Source organism: Cricetulus griseus, assembly GCF_003668045.3.
Source record: "Cricetulus griseus strain 17A/GY chromosome 1 unlocalized genomic scaffold, alternate assembly CriGri-PICRH-1.0 chr1_0, whole genome shotgun sequence".
NCBI classification, from domain to species: domain Eukaryota; kingdom Metazoa; phylum Chordata; class Mammalia; order Rodentia; family Cricetidae; genus Cricetulus; species Cricetulus griseus.
Genome location: NW_023276806.1, coordinates 72,385,039 through 72,410,390, shown reverse-complemented (window position 1 = coordinate 72,410,390; position 25,352 = coordinate 72,385,039). Strand labels below are relative to the sequence as shown.

Sequence of the window (25,352 nt, the reverse complement as noted above, 5' to 3'; positions counted from 1 at the left end):
TTTTTGGTGCTTAAGAAAGTAAATCTTTGCCCTCCTGCAGCTGGCATTACAGAAAAGTGCTATGGATCAAATGACACAGATGCTAAGAGGCAATGTAACAGCCTCAGAGGAGTGGGGTGCTGACCAGGGATTTCAAAGGGGGTTCTGTTTTAAGCAGGGCAGTCAGGGTAAGCTTGAAGATGAGGGGACATTTGATCAAAGGCAAGAGGGAGAAGAAAATGAACCATAGGGCTTTTCAGCTACATATAGGGAGAGAAGCAAAGGCAGAAGCAATACAGAACCTTCTCATGTCCATCCTGGCCATCCACCAAGCATCTGCTTTTGGGACAAGAGAAAGAAGGGCAGAGAAGGGGAAGGGAGAGGCATGTGAACAGCATGGGGAGAAAACAGAAAAAAACACAGTAAGGACTCTCTCTAAAACCAGCATGTGCATGTCCTGTCCATGTGCTCCTGCCATTCTGAGTAGCAGCTGTCTTCTCCCTGTCGTCACCAGAGAAGTGTGATATATTTGATCATAGATTTTCAACTCACCCAGTCTCCTTAAAGGAGAGCCCTGCCACACTCCACTAGAAACCCCTCAATCTGACGTGTGCAGCCAGACTGGGGTAGTGACTGATTTGAACATTCTCCCTTTGTCCCTTCTGCACTCTGGTCACCCGCACTGCGGGAAAAGGAAGCAAGATTTTTTTTTTTTTAATTACAACAGTTAATGAAAGCATGTAGAAGAAAGTGTAGTGAATGTGTTATGAAATAAATTCAGCAAGAGGAAAGCAACATAATAAAACAAGAAAAAAATAAGCTACCTTAACAGCGAAGTAATTAAAGAAGCACACAGAATGTGCCCGGCATATAATGATGTGTTTAGAAGAATTACTTTAATTAAATTTCATCACAGACTTCAAAAGCGGGTGCAGTTGTCTGCAAGTGCAGAAAGGCCACAATATTACAGACAAAGAAACTTGTGCAAAGCAATCTTTCTGCAGCAGTGCAATTTTTGTCATGTTTTTGCAAGCATCCATAGAAGGAAAGCACAGTATAAATTCGCACACATTACTCATCTACATAAAACCCATAGAATTCAATTTACACATGTTCTACAAACATATACTCTATTTGAAATGACTGGTAGAAAAATAATGGGCTTAGTCCCACAACAGTTCGTATTTTCACTCCGATGTATGTATGTATCATGCCTTGGCCTCTTTCATACTAGAAAAGAAGCTAACCCCCGAAGCTCAATAACAACACAGGGTCCATGAGGATCCTAAAAGTCAAACAGCCAAAACAGCAGGGACCCTGGCAGCTTCCTACTTCTGGGCTTGCGCCCCACTCGGGCGGTGGGTGGAGCCGAGGAACCGAAAGAGAAAGCGGACTGTGCTTGGAGGACAGCGGGCGGGCGCCGAGATGAAGCCTTGGTGGGCGACCCTCTTGCTGCTGTGCTGCTGCTGTCTGGGCCGCGGGGTCGCCCGGACCTGGCCGTGGAGCCACCGGCGGGAGGCGGCCGCCTTGCGGGTACCAAGCTCCCTCCTCTACCTGTCCCCAGCTCCAGGGCTCCTAGTGAGGGACCTCGCACCAGGCGCACCTTTCCCCAGCAGCGCTGCTGCCTAAAGCTTTGACTCCCCAGGACAGAGATTTATGTGATGCGCCCCAAAGCACCAAAAAATGTGTCCAAAGCAAAGCTAATGGGAACCCTCACTCTCGGAATCCCAAAGCTGTTCCATTTCTCCTTTCCCACAGCAAACCTGTCGCTTAGAAACATGTCTGCAGGGGGCGCTAGTTCCCTCCTCCAATAACTGGAAGTTCAAACTCCAGGAGCAGGCTCATTTGATCCCCAGGCTGCTTGCTGTGCTGGGTTAATGATTTCCCTGTCCTGGGGACTCTGTACCACGTTACTAAAAAAGTTCTTTGTGATTTGGTGAAGACTGATGTAGAACAGAAGGAAACATTTCAATGCCTTTAATTCGGGTTATTCAAACCAGTTTTCATAATAAGCCTTCAATTTTACTCCAGCCTTAAAATTAGGAAACAGACGGATTAGCTGACCTTGGATACATTTTCCCAGTAACTAGGGTAACTGACTGGAATGCAGACTCATAGTTGGCCTCAGTTCCCATAGCTGATACTAACTGAGACATTTTTAAATCTGAAAAGATGCCATCATGATTTTTATTAGAAAAGAAAACTCACTTGTCTAAATCAAGAGTCAGTCTGAATTAAGCGAAGCTGCTCACTGGAGGTCTAGCTAGTGTTTCTCCAGTTAGCTCCTTGTTGTTTTCTGCAATTTCCATGAGACTCCGTTGCTCTGTCCTCTTCTTCTTTAGTTTGGAAAGCTCCAGTAGTAGAAGGTCAGGTCTTCTTTAGTTCCAGCTACCCTTTTGTTTTGCTCAAACCAAAACGTGTGCTTTTTTCTCCTTTTACTTTTGAGCTCATTTCTTGTTAATAGAAGCAGCATCTATTTCTCACCAAAGTCTTTGGTCTGTGTGTTGCTGGGTCCTGCCCTTGACTTCATCTCCTCATGAACCAGACATTGGGGTTCGATAGTCAGTGTCATGGGTGTGGACACTGTGTTCATTGGCTAAATAGATTATTATTTTCTTTAATCTTAAGTATTGGAAGCCAAACATGTAAGTGTATAATTTCTTTTCTTGATGCTGAAACAAAATACCTGGAAGAGCAAATTAGAGAAAGGCCTATTTGGCTCACACTTCCAGGGGACAGTTCATCAGGATGGGCATGTCGTGGTGTCATGAGTATGCAGCGACTGACCACACTGCATCAACAGCCAGGAAGCCAAGAGGCATAGATGCTGTGACCTGGTTCACACTCTCAATTGTATTCTCTACAGGACCCCAATAATGATGTAATGACTCCTAAATTTAGGATGATCTTCCCTCCTCAGTTACCCTGATCTAGAAACATCCTCAGTAATATGCCCAGTTGTTTATTTCCATGTTGATTCCAAATTCCATAAAGGGACCATTGAGATTAGCAATCATAGTCACTGATATACAGGATAAAATAGAATTTGTGTTTGAAATTGTAAATTTCCTACCTACTCATACTTGACTCATAAGGCCATTGTAAACATGGAACAGATATCTACAAAACACTAATCTTTTAAAGAGAAATGCAACCAAGAATCTATATGGGGAAGTAGGAGGGTAGAAGTTGAAGAAAACATTCCACATCTTAGAATATTTTAAAAATTTTGGGATAAGAACACCAAGAAAAGGGTTCCAAGCAGTTCCTGCCAGCAGGAATTTGCTTGATGAGGTGGATGTCCAGTTTTCTGAACATTTAGCCTTTAAACTATAGTTGCAAACTGTGAGCACTCCTGAATGATGCCAGCTGGAGAGTTGGGCTGTGTTTCTTTGGTGACCATGGGTATTAAGAAGGATTCTTCTGCCTATATGAATTAAAATATATGGTAAGTAAAACGCAGCAGATAAGTCTAAAAAGTTTTATTTTTAAAAATTGTTTCAATTATTGAATTAGTTAATTTGAGACTCTTTCCTTACAAGGCAAGCTGTGTATAGAATCTAGAAGCTTCCTTTGTCTCATCATAAAGGAAAAAATTTTAAGGTATGCTATAAAATAAAAATGAATAGGGAAGCACTGTAAGTTCCATAGAATATTCTGTAAATGGGAGCTTGTGACACTCCCACCAGACAAGACTTATCTGTCGTTTGTTACGGGATGCCTCATAAGATGCCTCAGAATGAAGGGTCAGCACACTCCTACATGGTGGAGTTGGCTTTTGCCTCTTGGCTGGGAACCCTAGATATGAGCATTAGCTGGCCGTCTTCACTGCCCTCTTTGCTTACTTTCATTTGAGTTTTCCTGTGGAAGGCACACCTGAGACTCAGCTTTTTGACACTGTGACAAAGGACCTGAGATGGCCCACTTAAACAGAGGGAATCTTTACTTTTGCTCAGTGTTTCATTCCATGCTCAGATGGTTTTAGCTTTGCACCTAGCAGCCAAAAGCATGGAACATGTGCTAGAGGAGACCTGTTCATCTCACTGCAGCTGGGAAACAACAGGAAAAAAACCAGGTCTAATCACCATCTAATGTTAACCAAAGGTAGTCTGAATTCTTAGTTTATGAGGTGAAGGACTGTAGATGCCATGTTGGATCAAACGAAAGCTGTCTTTATACTCCCTTCAGAATGTTAGTGACATGCCACTGAACATGTGGCTTTACATAACCATTTGAGGAGCTTTACCTCAACATTGTAATGGCTTATGCTGCATCTTAATTAAATTGTGTGTGCATCCTAACATATCTACATACATGTGGATTGTTATATAATTTTTAAATGAGTGATTATGATGAGTGAGCCACAGATACCTGTATTATCTCGTCTGTGACTGCTTGAAAACTATCCTAAAGAAGTGACTTTGCAGTTGTGTAATACTGCTCCCCAGATATTTTCTGATGCATTTTTAGCTTAAAGCACAGAATATCTAAATGGAAATATAGCAAAAACTTTAAGAAAAACTTAGATCAGATTATGTATGGTCATTTGTCCTTCAGACCATCTACTTGTCCAACAATTTGTGTCATTTATCCTGTTTTAGGAACTGATGTAGGTTTTCTTAGTGAAAAATAATATGTGTGGAGGACTCTAAGAAGTTATATTACAATGACACATCTCACAATAATTTAAGTTGAGCATGGTAGTGCAGAATACTTAGAAAGCTTGCAATATACTCTGTCAGAAAACAAAAAGCATGTTATGTATATGGGGACACTGTAATTCATTCCTAAAAAATAATATGAAGTCCTAATCATTACAAAATAGATTCTCTCAATTAATAAAATACATATAAATCATCCCTCTTGTAATAAGAGAAAATATAATTCTCAGCTGGGATTACTGGACCTATGGTTTACAATTCTAATGTCTTGAGAGAAATTCCCAGCAATGATTTCATGTTGAGTATAGTCTTTGTTCCTGCTTAAATTTGCTGGACTTGCTATAACCTAAGGCATTTCCCACAGGGAATATTTTACAGGCATACGTGAAACTGATTTCTTGCACACCTTGCTTTAGGATTTCCCAGTGAGGATTGATAAAAGCTTAACAAATAATGAGCTCACAGTGCTGAAGGGCAAATGGCCTTACAAAATGGGCGATGGTGTGCATAATGTAGCCCTAGTTACTTGACAGACAAAGGCAGGAGAGTCACTGGAGCCACCAAGTTCATGTCCAGCCTTGGTGCATAATGAAAACCCGTCTCTGAATTTGAAATAAACAAAGATGAAGGGCATATGCTGTGAGCATGAGCATCGTCACAAAGGAATGTCCTTCCTTATATTGGTGGGGACAAAAAGTATATGTCCCTCCAACCTGTGCCATACAGGTTGATTGGCTGCATTTGTGCCTCATGTGCTGATTGTGTGATGTTTGGAAACTCATATACCCAGTTATGCCTCGGTTAATTAATCTGAGAAGAGACAATGAAGTGATCCAGTACTTCATGCAGAACTAGTAGTTCAGAGAAAGAATTTGGACCAGTACTTCAGATTAGCCAGCCCTTCCATCCCCTGAGTACATGTTTAGTGTGCTTGGTAGCTGTGAACATTCTTCTTAGAGAACAGAAAGCCCAACAAACCGGTTTCTTTGCTCCCTTCTCTAGATACTATTGAGCATATTAAAGAGGGAAAAAAAGTAAGGGGAAATGTATGTATTTAATTTATTCTTATTAACAACAAGCAAGAAAATTGCCCTAACCATTCTTCTCAGTTGTGGTTCAACTGAGGACCTCCCCTACACCCCATGGGTTTCTTCTAGTCTAGGATATTTTTGAAAAGCACTGTGCCTATCAGCTATCATAAACAAAACAAGCTTCTGCCACTTTTTTCCCCATAGTTGGAAAGGTTTGGATAGTCAAGATACTTGAAATGGAATGAGAGGCTTTCTGATTTCTCAGAAAAATGTTGGTTTCTGAAGAATTTTAAAACTTCAGCATAATCTCCATTTGAGACCAGTTCAACGCTCTTATCAGCAGAGTTGTCTTTTATCACTACCGGGGTCAACTTCTGACTTTCAGTAAACATCTCTTTCCTCTCTGATAAGGGCTTGAAAGTATTTCCAACAATTTAGCTAGGCCAGGAAAGCTACAAATTAGAATATGGAAGAGATTGCATAGGAATATCACACAATTACATTGTAGTTTTGACACATGATCTGCATAAGCATGTATGCATGCTGAAACACGTATACATAGACACATGAATGCTGGTGCATATATACAGATGCATGCATGCATATGAACATATACATGTCTACACATTTACACACCCTTGAATACAGATGCAAGGTTACCTGATGGAAAGGTATAGAAGCTTGGCTGTCAGAAGTCACTGAAAAGGTTAAAAGACATGATTTTCCGAAGTGAGGATCTTAAGGTGCAATGTTAATTACAGCTGTTTGAAGATGTGTGGTACCTACCAATATCCAAGGGCAAGTTGTCTCTTATTTTTATAATAACTGGAAATTTCCCTCATGTTCTTTAGCCTTAAATTCTCTTCCACTAAGGAATCTGATGTCACACTGTACATCAATCAATGAAACACAGTTAAAAATAAACCAGAAAGTAGGTGCCAGTACTTATTTTCTCATTGCATCTGTTCAAAGGCTTTTCTTACTTATCAGCTCTAATTTTTTTTAAAAAGGTCTGTCTGATTTCCATTTCATGGCTTCCGTCTTAAAGACGGTTGTGATTGAAATCTAAGAGCTGGGGTGCAGATCCACACTAGAATTTGAGCTGTGTGTTTGTAAGGCCTCAGGATTCTACCCAATGCCAAGATCTCTTTAAAGGCTTAGATCAGCAGTTCTCAACCTTCCAAATGCTTTAACCCTTTAATACAGTTTCTCATGCTGTGGTGGCACCCAACTCTAAAATCGTTTCATGGCTACATCATAACTGTAATTTTGCTACTATTATGAATCATAATGTAAATATCTGTGAAAGGGCCATATGACTTGCAAAGGGCTTGTGGCCCACAGCTTGAGAATCTCCAACTTAGATATTTTATTTTAGCATTGTGTGTTGTTTCAGAGGTGGTTACTGTATACCTGCTTACCATCATATCCTCTGTTGCTTTATGTTAGAACTTACTAACTGACCTTTGGCCTGCTGTCTGTCCTAAGCCACAGACTTTGATGTGATAAGACAAGACATATGTGGACTCAGACTTGCTGAGGCTGTAGGAAATTTGCTTTAACAGCCACAATTGAGGGCCACAAGGAGAGTGACTAGAAAGAACAGATAATCCTAGAAATGAAATCGAATTTTAAACAATGTGAGCTTTCTGTGAAGTAAACTAGGATTGAGTTCTAGTAGAGGAATAAGTCCTCTGAGATAGACTGTCCTGTTGATGTTGTCTTATTCTGAGTTAAATATCAAATTGTTTGTAATAGCTAGTCTTCATTTGTAGTGTCGTGAGAAGTACTTGCTACATTTTAAGCACAGTAAGGTGAAGCATGATCTTTGAATGATGTTTCCTATAATCAAAATGTTCTGCTTTTATGGTGAAGATAAAACTTGGGGATGTTTAAATGGACACTCATTCTGCTGGTCGTTGAATATACACAGTCCCAACAGTATCATATATAATGACTCTCTGTATTCTGGCAGTGTAACCAAATTTGTGACTGAAGACAATGGTGAACAGAGAGGTTGAATATATATCTTTAGATTACATTTCAATGGTAAGATATTTATTTCAGTTTATTTCAAAATCAAGTGTGTGTATGTTTATGTGCTCAGGGATGTAAGAGAATTATGATTTTTTTTATTAGAAAGAAAATTATTTTACATGTCAATCCCAGGTCCCTTTCCCTCTCCTGCTCCTCTGTCCCCCCAACTAACACCCTACCTATCCCATACCCTCTCTGCGCCCAAGGGAGAGTGAGGCCTTCCATATGGGGCTCTTCAAAGTTTGTCTTATTCTTTGGGATAGGGCTTAGGCCAAGCCCCCTGTGTCTAGGCTCAGGTAGTATCCCTCCATGTTGGATGGGCTCCCAAAGTCCATTCATATGCTAGGGATAAGTACTGATCCACTACAAGAGGTCCCATAGATTTCCAAGGTCTCCTCACTGACACCCATATTAAGGGGGTCTGGATAAGTCCTATGCTGGTTTCCCAGGTATTAGTCTGGGGACCAAGAGCTCACCCTTGTTCAGGTCAGCTGTTTCTGTGGGTTTCACCAGCCTGGTGTGGACCCCTTTGCTTATCAGTCCTCCTTCTCTGCAACTAGATTCCAGTTCAGTTCAGGTTTAGCTGTGGGTGTCTGCTTCTACCTCCACCAGCTGTTGGATGAAGGCTATACAATGTCATATGTATTAGTCATCAATCTCATCATCAGGAGAAGGCATTAAAGGTAGCCATTCCTCTGTTGTTTAGATGGTTAGATGGTGTCATTTTGTGGCTCTCCAGACATTCCCCTAGTGCCTGATTTCTCTTTAAACCTATAAAGTCTCCCCCTATTATATTATCTCTTATCTTGCTCTCTTCTGTTCTTCCCTCAAATCAACCTCCCTGCCCCATTATGTCTTCCTCACCCTTCCTCTTCTCCTCTTCTCATTCTTCTAGTCACCCACCTCCTCCACCCAATTTGCTCAGGAGATATTGTCCCTTTCTGCTTCTCCAGGGGACCATGTATGTCTCTCCTAGGGTCCTCCTTGTTTGCTAGCTTCTCTGTCAGTCTGGATTGTAGGCTGGTTATCCTTTACTCCATGTCTCAAATCAACATATGAGTGAGTACATACCATGTTTGTCTTTTTGTGACTGGGTTACCTCGCTCAGAAAGCTTTCTCCTAGTTCCATCCATTTGCCTGAGAATTTCAAGATTCCATTGTATTTTTCTCCCCACTGAGTAGTACTCCATTGTGTAAATGTACCACGTTTTCTCTATCCATTCTTCCATTGAGGGTTGTTTCCAGGTTCTGGCTATTACAAATAATGCTACAATGAACATCATTGAATAAATGTCCTTGTTGTATGAATGTGCTTCTTTTGGGTATATGCTTAAGAGTGGACTTGCTAGATCTTGTGGTAGACTGATTCCCATTTTTCTGAGAAATCGCCATACAGATTTCCAAAGTGGCTGTACAAGTTGGCACTCCCATCAGCAGTGGAGGAGTGTTCCCTTTTCTCCACATCCTCTCCAGCATAAACTGTCATTGGTGTTTTTGATTTTAGCCATTCTGAAAAGTTTGAAGTGGTATCTCAGAGTTGTTTTGAGTTGCATTTCCCTGATGGCTAAGGATGTTGAACACTTTCTTATGTGTCTCTCAGCTATTTTAGATTCCTCTATTGAAAATTGTCTATGTAGTTCTGTACCCCACTTTTTAATTGGATTATTTGGTGTTTTGGAAACTAGCTTCTTGTGTTCTTTATAAATTTTGAATATCAGTCCTCTGTCAGAGGTGGGGTTGGTGAATACCTTTTCCCAATCTGTGGGCTGTGGTTTTGTCTTGTTGACTGTGTCCTTTGCCTTACAGAAGCTTCTCAGTTTCAGGAAGCCCATTTATTAATTGTTTTTTTTTTTAATTTTATTTTATTTTATTAGTTCTAGTTAGGGAACAAGCTTATTTCAAGTCCCTTCTCCCTCTCCCTCCCCTCACCCCCAAACTTTCTCCCCCACCCCCAGCCCATCCCCCCAACCCCATCCACCCACTACTCCCCAGGCAGGGTAGGGCCCTCAACGGGAGCTCAGCAAAGTCCACCAAGTCTTCCTATGCTGATCCTGGGCCCTTCCCCATGTGTCCAGGGCCAGAGTGTAACCCTTCATATGGGATGGGCTCTCAAAGTCCCTTCTTGCACCAGGGAAAAATACTAATCCACTACCAGAGGCTCCCTGGAGTGCAGAGGCCTCCTTATTGACATCTATGTTCTGGGGTCTGGATCAGTCTTGTACAGGCCTCCTGGACAGCATCTGGGGTCGATGTGCTCTCCCTTGTTCAGGCCAACAGTTCCTGTGGGTTTCTCCATCCTAGTACAGACCCCTTCGTTCTTCATTCCTCCCTCTCTTCAACTAAATTCCCGATTTCGGCTCATTGTATATCTGTGGATGTCTGTCTCTGTTTCCATCAGCCACTGGGTGAGGGCTCTAGGATGGCATAAAGAGAAGTCATCAATCTCATTTTAGGGGGAGGGTTTTTAGGTTATCCTCTCCACCATTGCCTGGATTGTCAGATCGTGTCATCCTTGTAGGTCTCTGGAGATCTCCCTGGTTCCTGATCCCTTCTCGGGCCTACAGTGGCTCCCTCTGATATCGTATCTCTCATCTTGCTCTCTTTCCTCTATTCTTCCCCCAACTCAATGTTTCTGCCCCTCCATTTCCTCTCCTCTTCTCCTCTTCTCTTGCTCTTATTGTAGCAGCTCCTTCCCCCCCCACCCTCATGCCCCCAATTAGTTCGGGAGTTCATGCCACTTCCATTCCTGGGGACCATTTAACCCTTAGAGTCCTTCATGTTTCCTAGTTTCTTTGGTGAAGAGCATTATATACTGGTAGTCTTTTGTTCTATGTCTAAAATTCATATATCAGTGAGTACATACCTTGCTTGTCTTTTTGTGACTGGGTTACCTCACTCAGGATGGTTTCCTCTAGTTCCATCCATTTGCCTGCGAATTTCAAGATTCCATTGCTTTTTTCTGCTGAGTAGTACTCCATTGTATAAATGTACCACATTTTCTCAATCCATTCTTCAATAGAGGGGCATCTAGGTTGTTTCCAGGTTCTGGCTATTACAAACAATGCTGCTATGAACATGGTTGAACATATGTCCTTGTTGTAAGTACATGCCCTATTTGGGTATATACCCAAGAGAGGAATGGCTGGATCTTGAGGTACACTGATTCCCATTTTTCTGAGCAACCGCCATACTGATTTCCAGAGTGGTCTTACAAGATCGCACTCCCACCAGCAATGGAGGAGTGTTCCTTTTTCTCCACATCCTCTCCAGCATAGATTGTCATTGGTGTTTTTTATTTTAGCCATTCTGACAGGCGTGAGATGGTATCTCAGAGTTGTTTTGAGTTGCATTTCTCTGATGGCCAATGATTTTGAGCACTTTTTTAAGTGTCTTTCAGCCATTTCAGATTCCTCTGTTGAGAATTCCCTATTTAGTTCTGCACCCCACTTTTTAATTTCGTTGTTTGGTGTTTTGGTGGCTAGCTTCTTGAGCTCCTTATATATTTTGGAAATCAGTCCTCTGTCAGATGTGGGATCGGTGAAGATCTTTTCCCATTCTGTGGGTGGTCGTTTTATCCTACTGACTGTTTCCTTTGCCTTGCAGAAGCTTCTCAGTTTCAGGAGGTCCCATTTATTAATTGCAGACCTCAATGTCTGTGCTTCTGGCGTAATGTTCAGGAAGTGGTCTCCTGTGCCAATTTGTTCAAGGGTAGTTCCCACTTTCTCTTCTAGAAGATTCAGTGTGGTTGGATTTATGCTGAGATCTTTGATCCATTTGCACTTAAGTTTTGTGCATGGTGACAGGTATGGATCTATCTGTAATTTTCTGCATGTCCGAATCCAATTGTACCAGCACCATTTGTTGAAGATGCTGTCTTTTTTCCATTGTATAGATTTAGCACCTTTGTCAAAAATAAGGTATCCATAGGTGCGTGGGTCGATATCAGGGTTTTCAATTCGATTCCATTGGTCTATCAGTCTATTTTTGTGCCAATACCAAGCTGTTTTCAGAACTATGGCTCTATAGTAGAGCTTGAAGTCGGGGATGGTGATGCCTCCAGAAGATCCTTTATTGTAAAGAGTTGTTTTGGCTATCCTGGGCTTTTTATTTTTCCATATAAAGTTGAGTATTGTTCTTTCAATGTCTGTGAAAAACTGTGTTGGGATTTTGATGGGGATTGCATTGAATCTGTAGATTGCTTTTGGCAGGATTGCCATTTTTACTATGTTAATTCTACCTATCCAAGAGCATGGGAGATCTTTCCATTTTCTGGTATCTTCTTTAATTTCTTTCTTTAAAGTCTCAAAGTTCTTATTGTACAGGTCTTTCACTTTTTTGGTTAGTGTTACCCCCAGATATTTTATGTTGCTTGTGGATATTGTGAAAGGTGATGTTTCCCTGATTTCTTTCTCATTGGATTTATCATCTGTGTATAGTAGGGCTACTGATTTTTTTGAGTTAATTTTGTATCCTGCTACCTTGCTGAAGGTGTTTATCAGCCGTAGGAGTTCCCTGGTAGAGTTTTTCGGGTCACTAATGTAGACTATCATGTCGTCTGCAAATAGTGAAAGTTTTACTTCATCCTTTCCAATTTGTATCCCTTTGATCCCCTTTTCTTGTCTTATTGCTATAGCCAGAACTTCAAGTACAATATTGAAGAGATATGGAGAGAGTGGACAGCCTTGTCTTGTTCCTGATTTTAGAGGAAACGCTTTGAGTTTCTCTCCATTTACTTTGATGTTGGCTATTGGTTTGGTATATATTGCCTTGATCATGTTTAGATATGTTCCTGTTATTCCTGTTCTCTCCAAGATCTTTATCATGAAGGGATGTTGGATTTTGTCAAAGGCTTTTTCAGCATCTAGTGAGATGATCATGTGGTTTTTCTTTTTAAGTTTGTTTATATAGTGGATTACATTGATGGATTTTCGTATGTTGAACCATCCTTGCATCCCTGGGATAAAGCCTACTTGATCATGGTGGATGATTTTTCTGATATGTTCTTGTATTCGGTTGGCCAATATTTTATTGAGTATTTTAGCATCGATGTTCATGAGGGATATCGGTCTGTAGTTCTCTTTCTTAGTCATATCTTTGTGAGGCTTGGGTATCAAAGTGATTGTAGCCTCATAGAAAGAGTTTGGCAATATCCCATCTGCTTCTATTGTGTGGAACAGTTTGAGGAGTACTGGAATTAGCTCTTGTTTGAATTTCTGGTAGAATTCTGCAGTGAAGCCATCTGGCCCTGGGCTTTTTTTGGTTGGGAGGCTTTTGATTACTGCTTCTATCTCATTAGGGGTTATAGTTCGATTTAAACTGTTTATCTGATCTTGATTTAATTTTGGTAAGTGATATTTATCCAGAAAGTTGTCCATTTCCTTTAGGTTTTCCAATTTTGTGGAATACAGGTTTTCAAAGTATGACCTAAAGATTCTCTGGATTTCCTCAGTGTCCGTTGTTATGTCTCCCTTTTCATTTCTGATTTTGTTAATTAGCATGCTCTCTCTCTGCCTTTTGGTTAGTTTGGCTAGAGGCTTGTCTATCTTGTTGATCTTCTCAAAGAACCAACTCTTTGTTTCATTGATTCTTTGTACTGTTTTCCTAGTTTCTACTTTGTTGATTTCGGCTCTCAGGTTGATTATTTCCTGGCGTCTACTCCTCCTTGGTGAGTTTGCTTCCTCTTGCTCTAAAGCTTTCAGTTGTTCTGTCAATTCTCTAATGTGACTTTCCTCCAGTTTCTTCATGTGAGCACTTAGTGCTATGAACTTCCCTCTTAGCACTGCTTTCAGGGTGTCCCATAAGTTCGGGTATGTTGTGTCTACATTCTCATTAAATTCTAGAAAGTCTTTGATTTCTTTTTTTATTTCTTCCTCAACCAAGGAATGGTGCAATTGGGAGTTATTCATTTTCCACGTAAATGTAGGTTTTCTGCAATTCGTATTGCTGTTGAATTCTAGCTTTAATGCATGGTGGTCTGATAAGATACAGGGGGTTATTTCAATACTTTTGTACCTGTGGAGGTTTGCTTTGCTGCCAACTATGTGGTCAATTTTTGAGAAGGTTCCATGTGGCGCTGAGAAGAAGGTATATTCTTTTGTGTTTGGATGGAATGTTCTATAGATATCTGTTAAACCCAGTTGTGTCATAACTTCTTTCAGATCCTTTGTTTCTTTGTTAAGTTTCTGTCTAGTAGTTCTGTCCAGTGGTATAAGGGGGGTGTTGAAGTCTCCTACTATAAGTGTGTGTGGTTTTATGTGTGGTTTGAGCTTTAGTAATGTTTCTTTTACAAAAGTGGATGCTTTTGTATTAGGGGCATAGATGTTCAGGATTGAGACTTCGTCTTGATGGACTTTTCCTGTGATGAGTATGAAATGCCCTTCTTTATCTCTTTTGATTGCTTTCAGTTTAAAGTCTAATTTGTTAGATATTAGTATTGCTACCCCAGCTTGTTTCTTGAGCCCATTTGATTGGAAAATCTTTTCCCATCCTTTTACTCTGAGGTATCGCCTGTCTTTGAATTTGAGGTGTGTTTCTTGTAAACAGCAGAAGGATGGATTCTGTCTTCGTATCCATTCTGTTAGCCTGTATCTTTTTATGGGTAAGTTAAGACCATTGACATTCAGGGATATTAACGTCCATTGTTCATTGGTTCTTCTTAGTTTTGGATTTATTGTTGGTGGTATCATTGCGTGTGGATTTTGCCCTTCTGTTTCTTTTTGTGTTTGGTGAAATTCGATTAACTACTGACAGTGTTTTTGTGAGTATAGTTATGTTCGTTGGGTTGGAGTTTTCCTTCCAGAGCCTTCTGTAGTGCTGGATTTGTTGATATGTATTGTTTAAATCTGTTTTTGTCGTGGAATATCTTGTTTTCTCCATCTATAGTGATTGAAAGTTTTGCTGGGTACAGTAGTCTGGGTTGACATCCATGCTCCCTTAGTGCTTGTAGGGTATCTATCCAAGACCTTCTGGCTTTCAGAGTTTCCATTGAGAAGTCGGGTGTGATTCTGATTGGTTTGCCTTTATATGTTACTTGGCCTTTTTCCTTTGCTGCTCTTAATATTTTCTCTTTATTCTGTAGATTTGGTGTTTTGATTATTATGTGTCGGGGCGACTTCTTTTTGTGGTCCAGTCTGTTTGGTGTCCTGTAAGCTTCTTGTACTTTCATAGGCATATCCTTCTGTAGGTTGGGGAAGTTTTCTTCTATGATTTTGTTGAATATGTTTTCTGTACCTTTGAGCAGTATTTCTTCACCTTCTTCTACACCTATTATTCTTAGGTTTGGCCTTTTTACGGTGTCCCATATTTCCTGGATATTTTGTGTTAGGGTTTTGTTGGACTTGAGGTTCTCTTTGGTGGATGAATGTATATCCTCTAGCGAGTCTTCAGTGGCTGAGATTCTCTCTTCCATCTCTTGAATCCTGTTGGATACACTTACATCTTTAGTTCCTGATCGTTTATCCAACCTTTCCATTTCCAACATGGTCTCATTCTGTGTTTTCTTTATTGTGTGTATTTCAGCTTTCATGTTTTGAACTATTTCAAGAGCTTCCTTCACTTGCTTGGATGTTTTTTCTTGGCTTTCTTTGGATTCTTTAAGAGATTTATTTATTTCTTGAATTTTTTGGTTTGTCTTTTCCTCCAATTCATTTAATTTTTTGTTTGTTTTCTCTTCTATTTCTTTAAGGGATTTTCTTGTTTCCTCTTTAAAGGTCTCTATCAACTTGCTGAGATAATTTTTGAGGTCCATCTCATCTTCATGCTCTGTGTTGGGCTTTTCAGCTCTTGCCGGAGTGGAGTCCCTAGGTTCTGGTGGTGTCATGTTGGTCTTTGTGTTGTTGAGTGAAATCTTATTCTGTCTTCTCCCCATATCCTTTTAGTGGGTGCGGGTGGGTTCTCTCTATCTCCTCTTGTGGCCCAGTGGTGTGTGGGGGCTAGGAATTCGATGTCCACAACTCTAGATGATCTCGACGCTCCTGGTGGTCTCCTCGCTAGTTCCTAGTTTCTTGGTCGTTCGGCGGAATGGAAGAGTGGGGTGCTACCAGATTTGGGGCACAGGGAGCTCCTCCCTGCCTGGGCTTGTCTGGCCCAAGCCGGCAGGCTCAGGAGGGGGTGGTGGGATGGGGGTGGTGGGGTGTTCTGGCCTGGAGTCGGGAGCGGGCAGGAGCTCACTCACCTAGTTCCAGGTCAGTCTGCGGCGGCGGAATGTAAGAATGGGGTGCTAGCAGATTGGTGGGGCAGGGGGCTCCTCCCTGTCTGGGCGTGTCTGGCCCAAGCCGGCAGGCTCAGGCGGGGGTGGTGGGATGGGGGTGGTGGGGTGTTCTGGTCTGGGGTCGGGAGCGGGCAGGAGCTCACTCACCTAGTTCCAGGTCAGTCTGCGGCGGCGGAATGTAAGAATGGGGTGCTAGCAGATTGGTGGGGCAGGGGGCTCCTCCCTCTCTGGGCGTGTCTGGCCCAAGCCGGCAGGCTCAGGAGGGGGTGGTGGGATGGGGGTGGTGGGGTGTTCTGGCCTGGAGTCGGGAGCGGGCAGGAGCTCACTCACCTAGTTCCAGGTCAGTCTGCGGCGGCGGAATGTAAGAAGACCCATTTATTAATTGTTGATCTCAGTGTCTGTGCTACTGGTGTTATGTTCAGAAAGTGGTCTCCTGTATCAATTCGTTCAAGGGTATTTCCTACTTTGTCTTCTAATAAGTTCAGTGTGGCTGGGTTTATGTTGAGGTGTTTGATCCATTTGGACTTAAGTTTTGTGCATGTCGATAGAAATGGATCTATCTGCAGTCTTCTACATGCCAGCACCCAGTTATGCCAGCACCATTTGTTGAAGATGCTTTCTTTATTCCATTGTATAGCGTTAGCTTCTTTCTCAAAAATCAGGTGTTCATAGGTGTGGGGGTTAATATTTATCAGGGTTTTCAACTGGATTCCATTGGTCTACCTATTTTTGTGCCAATATCAAGCTGTTTTCAGGACTTTAACTCTATAATAGAGCTTGAAATCAGGGATAGTGATGGTTCCAGAAGCTCTGTTATTATACAGGTTTGTTATGGCTATCCCAGGTCTTTTGTTTTTCCATATAAAGTTGAGAATAGTTTTTTCAAGGTATGTGAATAATTGTGCTGGGATTTTGATGGGGATTGTGCTAAATCTGTAGATTGCTTTTGGCAAAGTTGCCATTTTTACTGTGTTGATACTACCTATCCAAGAACATGGGAGATCCTTCCATTTTCTGGTATATTTTTTAATTTCTTTCTTTAAAGACTCAAAATTCTTATGATACAGGTCTTTCACTTTTTTGGTTAGTGTTACCCAAGGTATTTTATGTTGTTTGTGGCAATTGTAAAGGGTGATGTTTCTCTGCTTTCTTTCTCAGCACATTTATCATCCATATATATTAGGGCTACTACTTTTTTGAGTTAATCTTGTATCCTGCCAGTTTCCTGAAAGTGTTTGTCAGCTGTATGAGTTCCCTGGTAGAGTTTTTGGGTTCACTTATGTAGAGTATCATATCATCTGCAAACAGTGAAAGCTTGACTTTTTCCTTTCCAATTTGTATTCCCTTGATCTCCTTTTGTTGTTTTATTGCTCTAGCTAGAACTTCAAGGACAATATTGAAGAGATATTGAGAAAGTGGGCAGCCTTGTCTTGTTCCTCATTTTAGAGGAATAGCTTTAAGTTTCTCTCCAGTCAGTTTGATGTTGGCTGTTGGCTTACTGTATATTGATTTTATTATGTTCAGCTATGTTCCTGTTATTCCTGATCTCTCCAGGACCTTCATCATGAAGGGGTGTTGTATTTTGTCAAAGCCTTTTTCAGCATCTAGTGAGATGATTTTTTTTCTTCAATTGGTTTATATGTTGGATTACATTGATAGATTTTCTAATGTTGAACCAACCCTGTATTATGGGGATGAAGCCTACGTGATCATGGTGGATGATTTGTCTGATATGTTCTTGGATTCGGTTTGCCAGTATTTTATTGAGTATTTTTGCATCAATGTTCATGAAGGATATTGGTCTGTAGTTCTCTTTCTTAGTTGTGTCTTTGTGTGGCTTGGGTACCAACATAATTGTAGCCTCATAAAAAGAGTTTGGCAATGAACCTTCTGCTTCTATTGTGTGGAACAATTTGAGGAGTATTGGTACTAGCTCTTATTTGAATTTCTGGTAGAATTCTGCACTGAAGCCATCTGGCTCTGGGCTTTTTTTGGTTGGGAGACTTTTGATGACTTCTGTTTCCTTAGAGGTTATAGGTCTGTTTAAGTTAGTTATCTGTTTTTGATTCAATTTTGGTAAGTGATATCTGTCCAGTAAATTGTCCATGTCCTTTAAATTTTCCAATTTTGTGGAGTACACGTTTTCAAAGTATGACCTGAACATTCTCTGGATTTCCTAGTGTCCATTGTTATTTCCCCCTTTTCATTTATGATTTTGTTAATTTGCATTTTCTCTCTCTGCCTTTGGTTAGTTTGGATAAAGGTTTGTCTACCTTGTTGATTTTCCCAAAGAACCAACTCTTTGTTACATTGATTCTTTGAATTGTTTTCTTTGTTTCCACTTTATTGATTTCTGCCCTCAGTTTCATTATTTCCTGGCTTCTACTCCTCAGGGGTGAATTTGCTTCCATTTGTTCTAGAGCTTTCAGCTGTGATGTCAACTCTCTGGTGTAACTATTCTCTAGTTTCTTCATGTGAGCACTTAGAGCTATGAACTTTCTGCTTAGTACTGCTTTCAAAGTGTCCCCTAAGTTTGGGTATGTTGTGTCTTCATTTTCATTGAATTCTAGGAAGTCTTTAATTTCTCCCGAGAATTATGGTTCTTCAGAAGCTGGTAGGGAGGAATTTTCAGTGTTATTAGTTTTAAGGAATGGAAGTGAAAATAGTAGTAGTAGAGAGAGTGATTCGGAACATTTTGTTCTTGGCAGGGCATCAGCAATGACACATAGGCTGTCCCTGGCATGGCTGTAGAGAGCAATGAAAGGGCAGGCGTAATTGCTGGTCTGAAAACAAGACTGACGTGTGGGGTTCTGCCACTGGTGTCTGGCTGAGCAAAGCACTCCTGCAGGAGCTGCTGCTGCTGTTGCTTCTATGAGATCCATCTTTTCGGAGATCTGTCAGTTGTCTCCTCTTCACTATCAGTTAGGTCTATGAGTATTTAAAACAGATCAGTCTTATACTGTTTTCTTTCATTACTGTTACTATATCTACTTGGAAACCAGATAGACTTAGATTTATGACCATAAGCATGCTCTCATTCGAGGTAACACCTAGCTTCTTAGGGAAGAAGGGGTGTCCTTTACTCCCTTATTCTGTTAAAATGATTGATTTTGGTGATTTACTTTCCTGTGCTATTCAGTGTACCTTTTATATTTAGGAGACTTTTCAGGGGCCAGGAAATATCACTAAGAAATATCTGGAGGTACAAACCTCCTGTTCAGCTACGGCCTACAATTGTATTGCGGATGGGAGCTAATCTGCTATAGAATAGCATGGCCTCAATGGAGAATGTCCCCTAGTTTGCATCTCTACAGGACTAAGCATTTGATTAGGCCTGCACCTGGGCAGAGGGCTAGGTGTGTAAATAACAAGTGAGGATAGAGTTAGAAGAGCTACCAGGCAGAGGGGTCGACTAGAGGAGAGAGAAAATGGCCACATGGCTAGTTAAGCATGGTTAGGAAACAGCCAGGAAGATGCTAAATAAAGAAGAGACTCTAGTTTTGCAGCATGGAACTGAGAGCTCTCTAAAGATGACAAGATGCTTGTGTTTGGTCTTTATCGCTGTCCAGTTGCTAGGAGTTTCCAAGTACATGCTCCCCCACTCAGGCTGAACCTCATGGCTATTGTGGCTTGGGGTTGAGACATGCCAAGCCACGACAGAGACTTACTTATGTATAGTGAGGTGTTCCTTTCTGGTTTAGAATCTTGCTAACATGGTCTTTTTAAAGACATTTTCTTCCTCCTTGTTTTTTTTTTTTTTTATAAAATCCCTGTTATTTCTTTCTTAATTGTGTGGAATTCACTAATGAAGCCATGTGGAACCATAGTTTTCCTTCTGGGTCAATTTTCAATTACAGTTTTAATGCTGTGAGTTGATAAAGATGATTAAAGTTTTCTATTTCTTCCATGTTCAGTAATCTGTTTCTCCAGCAGTTTTTCCATTTCATACAAATTACAAAACTTATTATCAAAATAATTGGAATGCCCTAAGCACTGTAGTCATGATATTTTCATTCTTGATATTTGTAATTTATGTCTTATTTTCACCTTTTGCCTTCATCATAGGTGCATACCTGTGAGAGAATGGGGAGCAGGCCAGGATCAACTGTTAGTTTGTAACATTACACTAACTTTGAGTATCATAGGGAAACAGGAGGTTGTGAGATAAAACTTTTCTGTTCAGATCAAGGGATGTTCAAAGGTTTTTAGAAGTCACCAGGTGGCTATTATTTAAGAATTAATTTTCTATCAGTGTGTGTGTGTGTGTGTGTGTGTGTGTGTGTGTGTGTGTGTGTGTGTGTGTGTGTCTTCCGTATATAAACAACCTTAGTGCTCAGACATCAGCTGCTGGCCACCGTGGTAAGTGCAGCTTCCTGCTGTGGGTCCCTGACAGTTCAGCCACCAAAAGCTGAACTCTCACAAATGGAGGCCTGTCATGCTTGTTCCCATGACTGCCACAAGCTGCAAACATCCTGCATTCTCCATTCCTGCCCTGTCTTCTCCTGCTTAAAAAAAATGGTCAATCCATCTTATGACTGATACCTGTAATGTCATTTGCAGTTACCATCCAATGGCTTATGTTGTCATTTATTTCATGCAAAAATACCTATAAATTTAGTTCTTTTTTTATGTGTAAGTGCAGAATATATTCTAAGCATTACTTCAAAAGAACTTATATAATTCTCTGGTTAGCAGTCCTTCTAGTCATGATCAATAAGAAGAATGAAGAAATACTATGATGTATCTTGATGTACATTGTTAAAAGCAAACTGATGAAGGATATTAAGAGGAGGCCATATGGAAATTTCACATATGTCATTATAAAGAGCAGATGGTTATTTTCCTCAATAACACAATACCTCCTGGTATTGTGTTCCAGGTGTGTCTTCAAGTGTGGGTGACATAGTAATAAGTCAGACTGATAAATATGCCCTAGTTTTGCTTATTGGTTTCTGAGTCATATTCACAAACACTCAAGTACATAAGTGAACATGTACACACACTAACATGAAGAACAATGGACCTTTAAGTTTCCACATAACTTCCAAGTTTAGCCAGTGTTGGGGAATATAAGCATCTTCATAGAAAAGGCAAATTATAATGACGTACAGAGTAATAGTTATTTTTTTCCTCTGCCAAGATAGGAAAACCTGATCTTCTTCTGGGAAGACCCCCAGGACTGCATCCTTTCTCAAGCCTTTTGTTCTAGATGAGATAAACCTAGATCCAGCCTTAACAGACTTGGACTTTTTCACTCATTTATCAGCTTAGGCCTTTTCCAAGCTACCTTACTCTGCATGGAGAAAAACAGATATATGAAAGACACATTTCATATTCATAATTATTTAATTACAGTGTGTCACCGGTGTCTAGTGCTTGTCAACACTTGAAAAAGATATGTGTGTAATACTCCCAGCATGTGTGAAGAAGAATTATAGATGCAGAAAGCATGCTCTGCCCAGCCTGAAAATCAAGTTTGACTTTTATTCCCCAAACACCTCCAAGTTAGTTATACATTTATGTTTGCTGAAGCAGTAGACTCAAGAAATTTGTTTTTATTCTTTCAGGAAAGTCTTAATAGACATCGATACTTGAACTCTTTCTCTCATGATAACTCCAGTGCCTCTTACGGACTAAATCAGTTTTCTTATCTATCTCCTGAAGAGTTCAAAGGTAAGGTCTGAAAGCACTATTGATTAATTTTCTGATTCTGACTTCTTTGTCTAGTTAAGGAATGATTCATTGGAAATCTTGTAAATTGTGTGATGGTTAATATTTTTTAAATGGCAACTTTGAAGTTTGTACCATGTGCGAAGCTTGAGGGAAGTAAATTAAGGACGACTCTCTGCTAATCATTGCTGAAGAACTAAATATGATTACATGTTCATCTATGCAGCTGCAAGCAACAGTGTATCCTCACGTTGGTAGTTATTAGTTTGCTAGCACCAATTCTGTTCAGAATATTCATGGTTTTGTGGGTAGTAATAAAGGAAACAATGTCAATTATGCATATTTTTTAATCCCTGGCCTAATTCTATCAAGCATATCATGTTATATCACCTCCAGTCCTACTATAGAAATTTACATTTACAGTTTCAGGAAAATGCATTTCATGTTACAGAAAGGCACAGAGGAAAAATTCCAAGTGACACTATGGCTACGTAGCTATTGGTTTTTTCTTGACAAAGTGCTCAAAAATAATAATAATAAAGGCTCCAGAGAAGTCCTTCATGTAATGAGTTCTCCACTGTTTCTTCTTCTTTATCTTCAGCTCTGTATTTAGGCAGCAAACCTGCCTGGTCTCCCAGATACCCAGCAGCAGAACAGAAACCCATCCCCAATGTGTCTTTGCCATTGAGATTTGACTGGAGGGACAAGCATGTTGTAAATCAAGTGAGAAACCAGAAAATGGTAAGCTCTGCATCCATTCATTCTTCATTGTCTGGACATTAGAAAGCACCTCAAGGTCAAGTTCATTCAAACTTGCCAAAAAACCTGTAAGGTTTTCTAGGTAAAATCGCACCTCAGTTACCCAACATGGAAGAGAAGGCTCTTTGAAGATGAGAGATGGTTATCCAGTCCTGACTTTTAGACCTGATTCTGTGTGCTCACTTATCCCTGGCCATTGCACTCAGCACACTACCTTGGGAGTACATCCCAGTAACCATACTAAGCAAACCAGGAATCCTGTGGACTAACAGATGCAAAGTAAACACAGTTACTGGCTGTGTTAAGTGATTCAAAAGCAAAGTGCCATAATAAAGTGAAATGAGACTGCCCACACAGTGTCTGGATTTTTAATCTTCACTTCATCCAATGAGCTCCATCAGAAAACCTGGTCTGCATGCTCACCCACTATGAGGCCATATACCACCCAACCTGTGTCCTTAGAAGTCCAGCCAGTGTAGCTTCAAGGCTACATACTTATTAGAGATCAGCTCTGTCCCAAGTTTGATAGTAAGGAGAAAATGGATATTGGAGAAATAGATTAGGTCATGGTGTGTCAAGCATGGATGAAGGCTATACAATGTCGTATGCATTAGAAAACTCATAAATAAGGTGATACTTTTTTTGCTTGTTGAAGAATTAGCAAATATATAAGTACTGAAATATAAGATAAAGAAGTTTAGCATGAAAAAGACCCACAGTATGCTTTAAGCTATAGGTGCTGAGAGGGAAGTTTGTGGAGTATTGTGAAGTCATGGATGGAGAGTTATCTCAAGGCAGAAGGAAGATGGCAGAACTATGTGGCATGGTTGTGGCTTGCAATGTCTACTCGCCCACCAATTAGTAGAAGTTTAGAGGATCTTCTTCTTCTTCTTCTTCTTCTTCTTCTTCTTCTTCTTCTTCTTCTTCTTCTTCTTCTTCTTCTTCTTCTTCTTCTTCTTCTTCTCCTTCTCCTCCTTCTCCTTCTTCCTCTTCTTCTTCTCCTTTATTTCCCCACATTTCCCACTACTATGTGTCCATTATCAGCACAGGTAATGTAGCACAAAAAAGAAAATCAAGTCAACAGCCACAGGATGTCACTTACAGGGTACCTGCTTTAGAAACATCAATAGGTCCCCCCTCCCTATGGAGAGGAAGTGAAGTGCTTTGCACACTCAACTGTTCTAGTCTCCATCTAGTTAGAATGTTTTCTTCTAATTCTCAGATTCAGTGTTTATAGTTGTTTATTAAAATTTACTACCAAGCTATTTACTACCATGGTATTCAGGGTGATGGTAAGAAGTGGGTGATGCATGAATCCAGTCCTTCCCAGAAGGAATTTACATACTCAGCAGTGGTGGGTTTTTGTAGGAGCTGACTCAGTGGCTTGACTCCTGCTAGCTGTGGGTGTGGCATCCCCAGTCATAATCACATTTGGAGATCAGTCCATCTTCAGGTGGTGAATATTTACCTGTACCGAAAGCACTGAGGTTACAGGTTTAAGACCACTTAAAACCATGGTGTTGCATAGAGCATCAGTCATCCCATAAGGACACTCAAGACTCTACTGTGCTGGTTCAGCAGGAGATGCTCTTTTGATTAAGCCAGGTTTTAAATTCCTCTTTCCCCCTTCTTTCTCTCTTTCCTTCCTATGGATTGTGCAAACTTTTATGTGGCTCCTATTCCATTTCTTGGGTCTCCTTCTTTCCTTAGAAGCAGTTCATTTATTCTTTTCTAAAAACCAGTGATTCATAAAGTAAAAGTACAGACTAATCATAAACCAACCAGTGCCTCTGAGTGTTTTCTTAGCCTCTCCCAATTCATTAGCTTGGCTAACTTACTTGGCCATAGTGACATTACTGTTTTTGTTTTGAACAGTAAATAGATGTCAATGCTCAAAGGAGAATTTTAGTTTCATTTTGAAGTTTTGAACGAATGTTTATTATATATGTAGACACTGACTGTTAGTTTATACTACCCCTGTCTTTTTGGCAGTGTGGAGGATGCTGGGCATTCAGTGTGGTGACTGCAATAGAATCGGCTTGTGCGATCCAAGGGAAACCTCTGGACTACCTCAGCGTGCAGCAGGTCATCGACTGCTCCTTTAATAATTATGGCTGCAGCGGTGGCTCTCCTCTCAGTGCCTTGAGCTGGCTAAACAAGGTAACCATCTCAGCTTTCTGAATTGCTGATTTACTCTTATGTCCTGTGTACACAGAATCCAATCACTGTCTTATATTCAACAAGGTTCAATGATCAGAAATCAAAGTAGACAAAAGCTGAGTGACTTAATCTGGGAAAAGATGCACTGCAGGGAATCAAACCAGGGACAGGTTTGATCAGGCCAGAGCTCCACTGAGTTATGCCACAGATCCTGAAGATACTAGAAGTAATGGCTTTTATACAAATTAGCCATCAATATATAAACGGGTAAAGATATCTTAAACACATTTTGCAGAAAGATATTATTATTTTTCTTAGTAGGTAATTTTCATGTGGATACCAATAACATAACTTCTCAGGAGGACTAGGGTATTCAGTTACTGGTTTCCATAGATGTCCTGAATGACAGTGATAGGGGAGACATAGCATCTCAGCTGGATTTATAACCCTTTATGGACAAAGAAAAGAGCGCTGAAAATTGGAATCATGTCATCAGACAAAACTGGATGCTAAGTCCTTGCTTGACCTTCCACTTCAGGGCTTTGTCACACTCTAGTTTCTACATTTTCTCCCCGACACTCTTACATATCCAGCATTAGTGGAATGAAATGAGAAAATGAGGTGCCATTGTAAAAGTCATCAAGTCAGTGTTGTCCAAACCCAAATGTCCTTTCATTATACATTCACTTTACAGGCCACCACTACACATGCCAGTGGCTGCTCTAGACACATTATAGACAATAATGATTGTGCCTCTGCTCTTTGAATAAGCCCAGCACATTTACCTGTGCAGACAACTATAAGGCATGCATCACTTCACAAGACGCCATAGCAAGAACATTTGGC

At 40.6% G+C, this 25,352-nt stretch overlaps 1 protein-coding gene across 1 annotated transcript in view; it reads left to right on the top strand.

Moving 5' to 3' along the window:
• Nucleotides 1-1,354: 1,354 nt before the first annotated feature.
• Nucleotides 1,355-25,352, top strand: part of Ctso (cathepsin O) — a 33,421-nt gene continuing 9,423 nt past the window's right edge. The window contains exons 1-4 of the mRNA XM_027392925.2: nucleotides 1,355-1,512; nucleotides 21,485-21,590; nucleotides 22,189-22,328; nucleotides 24,339-24,506. Coding sequence (XP_027248726.1) covers nucleotides 1,405-1,512; nucleotides 21,485-21,590; nucleotides 22,189-22,328; nucleotides 24,339-24,506 — 522 coding nt within the window. The 5' untranslated portion in view covers nucleotides 1,355-1,404. The remainder of the gene's footprint in view (nucleotides 1,513-21,484; nucleotides 21,591-22,188; nucleotides 22,329-24,338; nucleotides 24,507-25,352) is intronic.